The sequence below is a fragment of the Rhinolophus sinicus genome, linkage group LG14 (assembly GCF_036562045.2).
Source record: "Rhinolophus sinicus isolate RSC01 linkage group LG14, ASM3656204v1, whole genome shotgun sequence".
In the NCBI taxonomy this organism is placed as follows: Eukaryota; Metazoa; Chordata; class Mammalia; order Chiroptera; family Rhinolophidae; genus Rhinolophus; species Rhinolophus sinicus.
This window is the reverse complement of record NC_133763.1, coordinates 3,871,562-3,884,917: the sequence shown is the minus strand read 5'-3', so window position 1 is coordinate 3,884,917 and position 13,356 is coordinate 3,871,562. Positions and strand designations below refer to the sequence as shown.

The 13,356-nt window shown below is 39.2% G+C and overlaps 1 protein-coding gene across 1 annotated transcript; it reads right to left on the bottom strand.

The window, feature by feature from the left end:
- Nucleotides 1-1,799: 1,799 nt before the first annotated feature.
- On the bottom strand, nucleotides 1,800-10,701 carry ZFAND1 (zinc finger AN1-type containing 1). Its single transcript, XM_019726294.2, has 8 exons — nucleotides 10,587-10,701; nucleotides 9,512-9,554; nucleotides 8,498-8,537; nucleotides 7,184-7,311; nucleotides 7,005-7,096; nucleotides 6,148-6,269; nucleotides 3,062-3,217; nucleotides 1,800-2,958 (listed from the first exon to the last, which is right to left on the bottom strand). Exons 1-8 carry the CDS (start codon nucleotides 10,639-10,641, stop codon nucleotides 2,788-2,790), a joined length of 807 nt encoding a protein of 268 aa, XP_019581853.2. The 5' UTR covers nucleotides 10,642-10,701; the 3' UTR covers nucleotides 1,800-2,787.
- Nucleotides 10,702-13,356: the final 2,655 nt, after the last annotated feature.

The following is a 13,356-nucleotide window of genomic DNA, read 5'->3' as shown; positions in this document are numbered from 1 at the left end:
CAGCCAAGGGCGAGGACACGTGGCTGACCCAGCTTAGGCCAGACACCCATGCCTTGGCTGCCAGGAACGAGGAAAAGGATCAGGCTTTTTGGACTTCAACCCACACACTCCCACAACTGAGTATTTCCCAAACAAGAGGAGGGGGTTCTGATGCTAAGCAGGAAAAAATAAATCAAGAAAAAGGAACAAGAAAACAAACTCCCACTACAACTACTTACTATTAAGCCTATGGATCTAGTAGTCTCTGAACATAAAACCATTTCAGCGAATCCCTCATGTAACGTGACATAACCTGTTGGTAAATGCAACAATGACAGTTTATATTAAGTATTTTAGGTCATAAAATAATTGTTCCTCTAAAATTACCAAATCAATTTTTATTGGATATTTTAAAAAGTTTTTTTTAAAAAGTCTATTTATGTGGGTTCATCTTTCAAATGCAACAGACCCTATATTTCATAAATTGTATTTCCAGGTACCACATAAAGAAAAATGAGCTACATCATACCAAGGTTGAAAACAGGGAATGGAACTACTGTTTCTGTGATGTTCCAGTTAGGTTCTCAGGGAACGTCCCTAGTTCAAATAACAAAAATAAACAAACACAAATCAGAAACTTTATGAAACTAAAGCTCCGTTTCCAGTTACGTGACCAAATATTTTAACACAATTTTTGCCGCCCAGGTCAAAGATGTGAGGAGTGTTCATTTTGTTTTCCTCAGATTCCTCTGTCTGCAAACTTTCCCTTCTATCAAGTTCTCTAAGTCTTCTCCTTACTCTCTAAAAACTGCAGCCAGTAAACCCTGAGAAATCGGGGAAAATTTAATAATCTATCATTCATCACGTGTCTTTTCTGGCTGTTTACATTTAAACTGAAGCTCGTTTGCATCATGTTGTTACAACTATTTATCTGAATTTAAAACTAGTTATGGGTTTCTACTCACTATTCTACTTATCTGCAAGCACGTGGAAAGATACTAGGGTGGGGACAGTCAAACCCTAAAATTCCATTGAGCATACTGAACTTAAAGCCTTGAAAGAAAGCCCTAGAGCGAGCTGTCTGATGGCAGAGTAATTTGGAAACGAGATGCTAGGGGGCGCTCTCACCCACACCCTTGCTCTCTTTAGGAGATGGCTGGGGAAACCTCTGGTCCCTAGGGCCTGAGGATGCTGAGCCCGTGTCCTCCAGCCGAGTTTGCTCCCCTCTCAGGCACCAGACGTAACTCACCACTGGTACGCCTACTGACATAAGTCCTTCCCTCCATGCCGCTTTGTCTCTTCTCTGTCTAATCACTGGCAAGACCACTTCTTCCTTCTCTTTCTCCCTGGGTGTAACTCAGTCTCCGCCAGCCTCACCTCCCCTCTTCTCAACCCCGCTGGTATTTTTTTCTGGTAAATTTAGCTTTAGTTCAATTCATGAGACATGTGTCGATCACCTACTATGTGCAAATAATATGACAGATGCTAAGGTATTAGTTGGTATTAGAACTTTCTGGTGCCTGGAAATGTATTTAAGGATTATTTCTACGTCTGGTCTCACAGTTCGTGATAAAAGAGCTATTGGGACATAGCTATACTTCTTATCTATCTACTCATTTGGGACTTGCCACACTGCTTTGCATTGTAGTTATAAGTATGTATACAGCCCTTCATTGTATCCACCGTAATTAGAATCAACTCCTTACACTGAGTAGGTACTCCAAAAACTAGGATATTATAAATGAAGGGATAAGCAGCTGCTGTAAGTTGGAAGTTATCTCCATTCTTTGCATGAAAATAATATGAAGAAAAATCAGAGATGAAATGAACATTCTGAGTTTATTCCTTTAATTAAACCTAAAGCCACTATACGTGCCCATGACAATTAAAATGGAAAAGGGACAAAGAACAAATAGAACTTATTTCTATTCCTTCTATATAGTAGTACTTTGTTGAAAATAGATGGAATAAATCGGCCCGAAGCATTAATTTTAATATGTCAATAAAATGGAGTTACTGTTGGCATGTATTTTGCTTCGGCATAGAGAATAATGAAGTTGAGCTACCTCATCTTTCTTCTCACTTGTAATACATTCATACAAACAAACAAACAAACAAACAAAGTAAATCCCACTGGAGGAGGACCGGTATCAGAGATATGCCCCAAGCAGTTAGGTGACACCAAAAGAATCATTTCCCCTTCCGAGGTCTGAGACCCCTCATCCAAAAACTTTGAGGAGTGAATGAGACGGTGTCCAGGTTTCTCTCATTCACGCAGACACATCAATTTATACATCACGATGTAGGCAGATAGTACGACTGCACTTCCTGGCCGCATCATGCTAGCTTGGTCATGTCACTTGCCTCAAAAGTGATACTGTAGCTCCTAAGAGCCATTTCTTCCTCCCTCTGCCATAAGAATGGCAGTGTCCCAAAAAGGACATGGAAACATTCAGTTTATATCCTGGCGTAAAGATGACAGGGGCAGAGTCACCATCAGTCAACAGCAGACGTTAACCAAACGGGAAATACACCTTTGTTGTTGTTACTACAGCATCTAACTGCTAATTAAATACAAGAATTTGCTAATAAGTGAATGTCAGCTCATAGTTAAACTTGAAAGCACAAAAATTCAAATTCCATTTAGTAGAAAACTGATCATTGTAAATGACATCATGGAAATAAATTTAAAACAAATTTATTTTTTAAAATTTAAAAAATAATAAATATATATAGTATTTGTAGTAAAAGAAACCACCTTAACATAGATTTTTTCTTGTGGATTTCTTGCTTGAGTCTTGAATGAAACTATTCTAGGTAGGAATCAACATTTTTTAAAAACTGTTCTTCATCATTAAGATATTCCAAGATAATATTTCCACCATTATGTAAAGGACAATCCTCCTTGGCAATCCAGGTTTCCAAAGTGTGATCCAAAGGTAAGGCTTCTCCTGAAGTCACGTGACACAACCGTAGTTTCTGTTAAGAGAGAAATAAATCACACTGTAATAAACAAACATACTTGTATGAGTACAGCATATCCTAACAGTTTTAGGGAGAAGTCATTCTAACGAGTTGTTACCTTAGCTGTTAGTCTGTTATTGTCATTTTTAAGACTAGCTAAAGAAGCTGCGCAGTCGATGACCTTCCCAATGCTCCATCGGTGGCAGAAGAACATTGGTTTGCTCTTCTCTTTGCTCCCTTTAGGTAAGAAAACCTGAAAGTACGTTCTTTCTGTCTGTAACAATACAAAAAGTTAAGATACAGATTATGTATATGAAATAGACCTCTGGTTTTTGTCTGGTGACATCTCTTCCTCTCTTCTCCTGGTCAGAGGATTACTCTCTAATGATGCAACTCTTAGTGGAAATATTAACCAGAATGAAATGGAACGATACTGGAAGACACAGTAGAGATTTTGGAACATAAGAGAATAACTCGAACAACTTTGTAACAATAAACTGAAAAGTCTACATCAGAAATTTTTAAGAAAAATATTATTTACCAACATTTATTTCAGAAGAAATAGATTAGCCAAATGAACCAAAAACTATTTAACACTTTGAGATAGTGTAGAAATTCTCCCTTCAAAATAGAAATTCTCCCCTCAAAAAGGCAATAGATCCAAAGGTTATAGCAACCATTACCAAACCTTCAAGAACCAATAATCCCTACCCTCTACAATTGTTTCAAAGAATAGAGGACGGAAAGCTACTCGACTAATTTTACTAGTATAATCTTGCTCCTAATGCCACAAAATAACACTAAATAATATATTATAAAATCAATTTAGCTGTGCATTTTAAAACAATTATATACCAGCGTCAAGTGGTTTACCCCAGAATATGTGGGTGATTCAACAACAGAAAAATTCATCAATGTAATTTATCCCATTGATAAGGGGGAAAAAACCCACCATGATCATCGTATTAGATGTAGGAAAAAACCTTACAGCAAAACTTAATACCTATTCATGATATAAATTCCTAGCAAACTAGGAGTAGAAAAATACTGTTAACCTGATAAAAGCTAGTATCAAATATCTATAGCAAAGATAACATTTAATAACACTTCAGAATCATTTGGATTAAAGTCAGAAACATAATGAAGGTGCCTGTTATGAGCCATATTATTCAATATTGTTTTGAAGAGCTCAGCCAATTCATTAAGACAAATAATAATAACAGAGGAGGAGGAGGAAGAGGAAAGAAAATTTGTAAAAAAAAAAGCAACAGAACTGTCATATGACTGCACAGAAAACATTGCAGAAAAATCTATGAACTATGGGAACAATTAGGAATTTCTTTGCTGGATAGAAGGACTACATACAACAATCAGTAATAAACAATTAAGAAAACATTACTTAAAAAAATAGTTATAATTTATAATTGCAGCAAAAATTATGAAGAGCCTAAGATATATAGATATGTATGATAAGCATTATAGGATGTTATTTAAAGACATAAAAGAAGACCTGAAAAAAAGCATAAACATGGATGGGGAGAGTCAAAATTCTAGAGAGGTTAACTGTTCTAATCTAAAATTTAGCACAATTCCTATCAAAATCACAATTTCATAGACCAGGACAAAGTGATCCCAAATTTTTTACAGAAGAATGGTCAAAAATAGACATGGCTGAAAGCAAAGAATAAGGTGGAGAGACTTGCCCTACTTATTATAAAGCTATGGTAATTAAGACAGTTTGGTATTGACGGAGATAGACAAATAGCAAAAAGGAACTGAGTTGAGATTCCCAAACTAGTCCCACACATACAGAGCAACGTGTTGTGTGACAGATGTGTCATTACAAGGATGAACTTTTTGTTATGTTATGACAACAGGTAATGCATTCAGGGGTGGAGGGTGTGGAAATCTTTACCTCTAATTACTTATAATTACATTCCAGAGGGGATAAAGAGCTACACAAACAAACAAAAAATCATATAAAATAAAAACTTTTAAAGGAAAATATAAGAAAAATATTAAACAATATATTTTTCAAAGTATAAATCTTAAGGAAATCATGAATAAGTTTGAGTGTATTAAAATTTTAAGTCTGGACCACTAAAGAGATCAAAAACCACAGACTGGGAGAAGATATGTGCAACACACTGAATCAAAAAGAATTAGATTTCAGAACATATAAAGAATCTTATAAATCTATAAAGTGCCGAACAACCCAATAGAAAACTATGGGCAAAAGATATGAACAAATAATTCACAGAAGAAAGTCAACAGCCAATAAACATATGGAAAGTAGCAGAATCTCAGTAGTCACGAGGGAAATTGAACTTAAAAATCTCAGTGCGATATCACTTCACATCTATCAAATTGTAACAATGAATAATACTGAGTGTTGCCAGGAAATGCTGAAACTCTCAGACAGGAAAGAGATAAATCAGTACAACCACTGACAGTAGAAAGCTGACATTTAGTAAAGCTGAAGATGAGCAAATCCCAAGACCCAGCTTTTCTATTTCTCAATATATTCCCTAGAGTAGCATTTTTCAATCAAAAGAATTGATTCTTTAGAGGTTATAAAATCAATGATCTTTAAAATAAAATATAATAAAAAATATCAGAGTATATACTACATAGTTGTAAGACAACGTGAAACTCTGTTAAGGTTTGTATGCACGTATGTGTGTATGCATGTATGTATATATGCATATGTGTACTGGGTTGGTATATAAAATGTAATTGATATTATGTAGTTTTAAAGGGACTGCCCTAGAGAAACATTCTCACACACATAAAATAATGTTCACTGCTGAACAGTTTACAACAGCAAAAAAAAAAAAAAAAACCTGAAAAAATTCTGAATCTTGTTCATTAAGGGAACGAATAAATGTGGAATGTATATACAATGGAATACTATGCAGCTATCACAATGAATGAACTAGACTAAATGTGTCAGCATGGATAAATGTTAAAAACATGATGCCAAGTGAAAAAAAAAGTTAAAAGAGGATACATATGGTTCCTTGACATTTCCGTAAAGTGGAAAATCTCTCAGAGCTATGTATCATTTGTGTAGCTAAAGACCATGCCATATTAGGAATGACACACATCAGGTTCGGGTTAGTTGTTACTTGATGGGAGGGAACAGTGGAAGGGAGCGTCTACGATACTTAAACTGTTTTGTTTTTCAAAATCTCTAAGACCAACCTGTGGCAGTGACTTATCTCCATCAGCATGCATCTTTAATTTCATCAAGGCTAACTTTGCAGCTGTTTCACTATTTTTTGCACCTTTCCGTCGCTTACTTGCTGTCTGTCCCGTCTTGGAATCTAAGAAATAAGGATACACATTCAAGCACATAAGAACTTCTACATTGCATTTTCCAGAGTTTTATGAACTATTATTTATTTATTATGGCTCTGAAATGTACACAAATTACCCCCAACGGAAATACAGAGACCACATTCATTTTGTAGGTATTATACTTACATGATCAATGGAAGCAATATCCACATCAAAAAACTCATTGCTATGTGCTTCTTTCCAACTGAAGCCTATTTAATCTAATCACTAACACTTCTCCAGAGAACTTTAAGATTGGTTATAGAAGATTTTCATAAAGGTAGCATCCTTAACAATCTAGAAAATTCTGGAGAACTTACATGTGGCAGACAGACTAAGTCACAGATACCTCAGATTATCAGCAGCATTCATAGGACAGCTAACGAGGCTTAAAGTTTAGTGTTTACAGACGACAAACCACTACTTTAGCCCCATTAATCCCATTTATAGCCATAATGGTTAACCAGCTGATCTAAGTGGCCCAGCAAAGGAGAACATCTGATAGGATACTTCTACAGAATCTCCAAATCTTCATTGGTCAGGTAAGCCTTGTAAAAAATACTGTCATAAGAATGTCATCAAAATCTACAGCGAATTATAACCACTGGGGCTGTTAACAACGCCTTCCATACTGGCAAGCAGACATAAGAAGCAGGAGCTTTGGAACTAATAGAATATACAACAATAAGGAAAGCCACAAAACAAGCTTTCTTGATACTTGCCAATAATGTCTTGAACAAGTTTCTGAGTGGCAGCCATACGAGGCTTAGGAACTTCCAGTTTTTCACATTCATGATCTGACTGATGACGGTGTCTACGAGCAACAGAAGAGTGACACTGGTTCATACATGTGCATACCAATGAAACAGATACACAGAGTCTGCGTGGTTTGAATGATCACCTCAGGCAAAAATTCTTCTCACAGTGAGGACACAGAACTGGTACAAGCTCTCTTTCAGCACAGTCCTTGAATGAGCATGGGTAAGATGAATGGGTATCTGACTTCAGTTTCCCATTGTTTACAGTCACCTGGAAAGGCAAAGAAGGACAAGTGACATTATATTTCACATATAAAGCAAATCAAATCTATTTTGGAAGGCAGCATTCACATTGTTTTTGTTTAAACTTGTAAGAGCAACTTACTCTCACTAAAGATTACAATAAATATTTGTATGAGAAATGATCGCTGTGTTGACTGTGCTATAGTTTCATAATATTCCTGCTGTGGTGTATTTACCTTCTAAGTCAAGTTAAAATGACGATCCAGTTTCTCTTTATAATTTTAGTTTTCTACTTTGTACCACTCCCACACAAAGATGCCCCCATGATAATACGTTCAGGTAATCATCTCATCAACCCTCACATGGCAAGTCATGCCCACTTTGTACAGCAATTTTAAGTGGTTAAATATCTAAATGAACACTTAAAAATTATATGTTTATCCATAACACAGAGGGTTAAAGTCAGTTTTCATAATGATATGTTCTGACCAAAGCTCCTTTAACCTTAATTTTCTAGAGCAGATATAAAAATCCTTGGTAAAGTGCTCAGTAAGTGGTGGGCAGGAATAAATACCCACTGAAAAGTGTGAGGCAAATGCTTCTTGGAATTCAAGGAGGGGGCCTCATCTGGCCCAGCACCTTGCGACTGGTGGGCAAACCTGCCTCATGCTGGCCTTGCTCTGTGGACTCATCCGGCCGGCTCTACACCAAAAGCTCATCATTTACTTTATCTTTTATCCCTAATAAAGATGACACTTTGGTTTCCGTCTGCCAGCCCTTTTCTTAATCATCTATTAGGTCAGAATCATACTGGGGATTTTGTTGGTTTCTTCCCGGTGGTCTAAGCCTGACAATTTATTACCACAGAATCTAACACCAGACCCCAGTGGAAAGGAACACAAGAGGGAAGGAAACTGGAAGGAGTATGTGACGAGGACGTTCATTTCATTGTAGATTTATAAATGTAGAGCCCAGAGCTGTACGTGGGCCACCTAAGTGTAAAGAAAGAAGAATGCTAAGAATAAAAATGTATAAATACCAAGTAGACCAATGTTTCTTTAAAACAGACACATATAATATAAGTGAAGTAATAGCCTCTTTGTGCATAATCAGTTTAGTAAACCCAACAGCACTCTGTGGTACACTGACTGTCTTGAAATGTCTTCAAGATCTGAACAAAATACACGTTATTAGATAGGAGAACGTTAACATACCTCAGGACAGCTATGCGACTCTCTGCTTCTGTGTTCAAGGCTTAAATAATTAAAAAAAAACCACGAGTGTTTATTTAAATGCAATCAAATAATGCATTTGAGATAATGGCAGTAATCTGAGATGTTTTAATGGTTAGTGTCCTTAAGATTAATTACACTTACACCACATTAAGAACTCTCTATATAAGAATAAACTGAAATGCCAGATAAAGATGGAGCGTCTGTAGTCTCAAAAGTTTTAAAACCACAACTGTTCAACTTCAGTAACAATAATTCACCACTCTAAATTACCTTCACTTTGAGTGCTTGAGGTGTGTGAAAAGACACACAAAAGAACCTTTTGATTCCTTTTATTTTTCAAAGACCATCAATAGTAAAATGTCAAAGGAGCATTCTAGCTCTAAATGACTGAAAATATGCATTACTTTTCTTCTAATAAATCTTTCTCAATTATCTTCTGAAAAGAATTTGTTCTCTCAGTGCTCTATTTAATAAATTAAATGCCTGATTCATGAAAAGTTTGATCACAGAGAAAATACACTTTCCAAAATCCTTGGTTAGTTCCTGGGTTTGACTTTGAATGTTATGTGTGTACAAAGGACATGTGATAGCCAATGTAAGAAATGTATAGATTGGGCTCTTTTCATTTTATTAATTGAAATAAAGAGTAACTTTATATTATATTTATATCATATTTATAACTGGATTTTATTCCCATATTCTTTATATTTTGGATATGTTCTCGCCCTGTGATTAAAAGACACTAATACAACTTTTACATAAAAACCACACACATAAATAATGCCATCTCTGGAAGTTTAAAGATTAGCCACATATACGCAGCAGTAATCAGAGCCTATGACTAGTCTGTTTTTTCCAAGTGATGACCATAACGAATATCGAACATCAATGGCTAAAGTAACAACTATTTTAAAGCATTCTGTTGTTCAGAAATCAACCCCACATTACCAACACTAAAACTACTTGTAAATCTTGCATAAAAATGTAACTTACCAAAATATTCCTGAACAAGCATCACATACAAATGGCAGAAAATCTAAAATTGAGAAAAAATGTTGTATTTACTGGTCAGTTTCTGATTTTGATTTCGTTTTCTTTCTTAAACTACTGAACTGCCTCTACAGCACGACTTTCCTTTTTGACCAACGTCCTAGTGTGGTCGGCGGTGGTTAAACAAGAGCTATGGCGATCTCGAGTCCTGGGAGAGTAACTAGCTGATGAGGAGGAGATCAGTGTTACTAATAGAAGCACGTTAGAGCAAACAAAGGTGTTGTCTGTTTGGTTTGTTTTTATTTCCCAGATTTAGGAGGCATTGTTTTTGAGGACTGCATGCTGCAAAAATCCTGCATTTGAAGTGAAAAACCTTCAAATAGTAAAATGTCAAAGGAGCAATAGAATGCTCCTTTGACATTTTACTATTGATGGATTTCAATTTTGATTCCACTGTTTATTAATCTATCAATGCTAGGCAAGTTACTTAGTAGTAGAGCCTTGGGGATGGATATATATATATATATGCTATTTTATAAAGGTAAAGACACACACATATATGCACAAAAAACCAAAGCTCTATTACTAGGTGATAAGTATCTGTGCGTGTATGTGTATATATACCGTGTTTCCCCGAAAATGACACCGGGTCTTATACTAATTTTTGCTCCAAAAGCATTAGGGTGTATTTTCAGGGATGTCTTATTTTTTCATGTACAACAATCCACATTTATTCAAATACAGTTGTGTCATCTTCTTCTGGAACATCGTCATAACGTACTAAATGCATGTCTGGCTGATGATCTTAACTGGGGCTTATTTTCGGGGTAGGTCTAACAGTTGGGGAAACACGGTATATATATATGTGATCTATGCTATACCTACTGCACAGGGTAACTATAAAAACAAAACGGTAACTGTCCCAAAGGCTGGGGGCGGCAGAGAAGCCCCAGCGCAGCTCGCGCCACAGACAGGGGCGCGCGCCCGCCCCAGGCCTCCCCTCCCGCGCCGCCACCGTTCCTGGTGGCAGAGAGGGGACCGCGTCTCCCGCGGCCCGGGCAGGGCCCTCCTCCATCACCTCGCTGCCGGCAGTGCTCCACCTGGCAGTGCTGCCCGATGTCCAACTCCGCCATCACACAGCGCCGCGAGGGGGCGGGCGGGACAGAGGGGCGGGGCGACTGCGCGCGCGGCGCCTGCTGGGAGCGCGGCGGACCCAGGGGCGGAGCCTGCAGGGGCGGGCCTGAGGGGCGGGGCGCCTGCGCGCGCGGCGCCTGCTGGGAGCGCGGCGGACCCAGGGGCGGAGCCTGCAGGTGTGGGCGGGGCGAGTGCCGGAAGCAGGGGGGCTGCTGTAAGTGCGCGGAGCCCTGAGTGAAGCCAAAGAAAGGGATGTTAGAAATGTTTAAATTAATACAACTCTAGGAAGCAGCACGGTGCCTGGTGCAAGTAGTAAGCGCAAGAATCAAGTGAAGGAGAGGACACCGGTTGTGCAATTTGATTCGTTGGGTACCAATGGTACTTAGTTTTATAAAGTGAAGGCCCCTTGTCAAGGAGTTGTTAGCGTTTTTTAAAGGCAAAGGTTTCTTTTTCTTTTTTGTCTTTTGAATTCTGGTTCCCCAGCCAGACTCACTGAGCACGGCTGCCAGCAGCAGGCTGTGGGCGAGTCCGTCGGCCGGAGGAGACCCGCGCCTATGAGCCGCTGCAGAGGCGCTGCGGAGGGAGGCTCGGCCGGTGGGCGGGTCCGAGGGATGCCGTTCCGCGGACGCGACCCGGACGCCACTCACGGTGGATAAGTGACAATGAACAACTCATGACGGGACCCCCACAGTACCCAGCGCCCCCTAGGTGCTCGTGGGCGTCCCAGGGCTTCGCGTGGGACTTTGGGGGGCCCCACGTCAATATGCACTGAGGAAGGGGGAAGGTGGGCGTGGGAAACAGGTTCCAGTCCTCACTCCTGAGTTAATCTGTTCAACAGTTATTGCAAGTCTGTCCATCTTAGACTTGCGTGGATCTCTAGACCCTTTAGAGCTTAGAGCCGGAAGCGACCTAAGCTGTCATCTAGCCATCCCAGCCTCCGTAGCTTTTCCTTTTTAAGGTGAGGAAACAGGGTCCTAAAAAAGTTAAAGGATTCACCCGAATTAATGAAAGAGTCAGGACTCAAATCCATGTATCCAAGACTTCTCGTATTCTTGACTCTAAAAATGGGTGGCTTCCCTGGATTTTGTATGTTGGCTTTAGTCGATTGGGTCCATCAATGGCAGGTTTTCTAGACGTTCACTAAGTTTTCTAGCATTTACTACGTAAATTCTGTTTTACTAGAATGTTCTAGCTAGGTGGCAAATATATATTTTGTCAATGTAATCAGAATGGAAATACTGTTATTTTTTTTCAGTTCACTTAGCCGGGGGGAAGCGTTAGACGATTAGAGTAGCCAAGACTATAATTGCCAGCTCTTCCGTCCGTATCTAGTCTCCTTTGCTGACACCTCTTCTAGGTGCCACTTACACGTCTGTTTGCCCACAATGTTGTCCTTGGTCCATTTATCAATTTACATCCTTACACAAGGGACATTCCCATAGTTCCAGTGACTCCCGTATTCTCAGCCCTGAGAACTGTCTCCCAAGCTGGAGGCCACTATTTCCATCTGTCTATTAGACATATGTACTTGGTGTCATTTGTCGTGTAAACCTCAAGTCCAAAATGGAGTGCTGTCTCACATGCCAACCCCTCCCTAACAAAGGCAACGTACCACGTTACAAATCTGGGAGTTAGTCTCCACCTCCTTTCTTACTTCTCTCAGGGAAGTACCAATTAAACTGTCAATCGTGCCTCAGAAATGTCTCTCCAACCTGTACTCTTCACTTCTCTGGTTATTTCCTCCCCCACAGCTCACTTCCTTGCCTAAGAGCTTCCTCACAAAATTCCTTAGCTTGGTAAGGAGAAGCCTTATAAGTAAACCTTCCCACAGTCTCCAGCCTCAGCAATGACCCCTTCCCCTCTGCCTCCCCACTCTCCCACCGTTTCCTGAATATACCTTCTGGCTCTTCATTTGTTCGTGCTTTTGCACATGCCTTTTCTTTTCCCTTCAATGTTCTCTATACCAGGGTTTTCCAAATTTCTTGAGAATAAGAATCAGGTGGAATGTTTGTTTATAAATACAGCTGCCTAGACCGCACTCTGGGTCTGATTTAGAGGGCCTGGGGTGGGTCCAGAGAAGCTATGTTTAAAAATTCAAACTGTAAATCCATCCTTATCATCGGATCAATTGAAGAAATGGATTTCTCTCTTACCCCACCTACAGAATGTGATTTTGTCGTTCTCTCTCCTGGGAAGGATTTCTGAGGGCACAGGCAAAATTCAGTCCTTCCAGGACACCAGCCATCAGCTCTAGCGGCACTTCTTACGTTCTTTTCTTACTAGCACTAACCAGGCAGTATTATAATTGACCTGCCCCCCAAATCTCCAGTGGCTTCTATTAGCTACAAAATAAAATCTGCACTCAAGTCACATCTGTTACATATCAGAGACTATTCTACATTTGATACAGAATTGAATATGATATGGTCCCCAACTTTAAGGCACTCACCTAGTCTATGGAGGGATGTCTCTGCTTGGCATTTAGAATCTTTCGAATCTTGGCCCAACTTACCTTTCTCTCACTCCTTCTCTCTCAAATGTCTCTTCACACTCTGTACTCCCTATGGCCACAGGCCCTTGACACATGCTGTCCCTTCTACTTGGAATGCTCTTCTCTCCCCCATTTGATCTGGTTCATTTCTGCTTTTCCTTTAGTTGTCAGCTCAAGTATTTTTTCCTTGGGAAATTCTTCTTTGTTCTCCCTTACTAGGACA

Coding starts and splice junctions, on each gene's coding strand:
- ZFAND1 (XM_019726294.2), bottom strand. CDS start 10,641: ATGGCGGAGTTGGACATCGGGCAGCACTGCCAGGTGGAGCACTGCCGG. Junction 8,538..9,511: donor GCTTGTTCAGGAATATTTTG/GTAAGTTACATT, acceptor TAATTATTTAAG/CCTTGAACACAGAAGCAGAG. Junction 3,218..6,147: donor GAGATAAGTCACTGCCACAG/GTTGGTCTTAGA, acceptor GTATTGTTACAG/ACAGAAAGAACGTACTTTCA.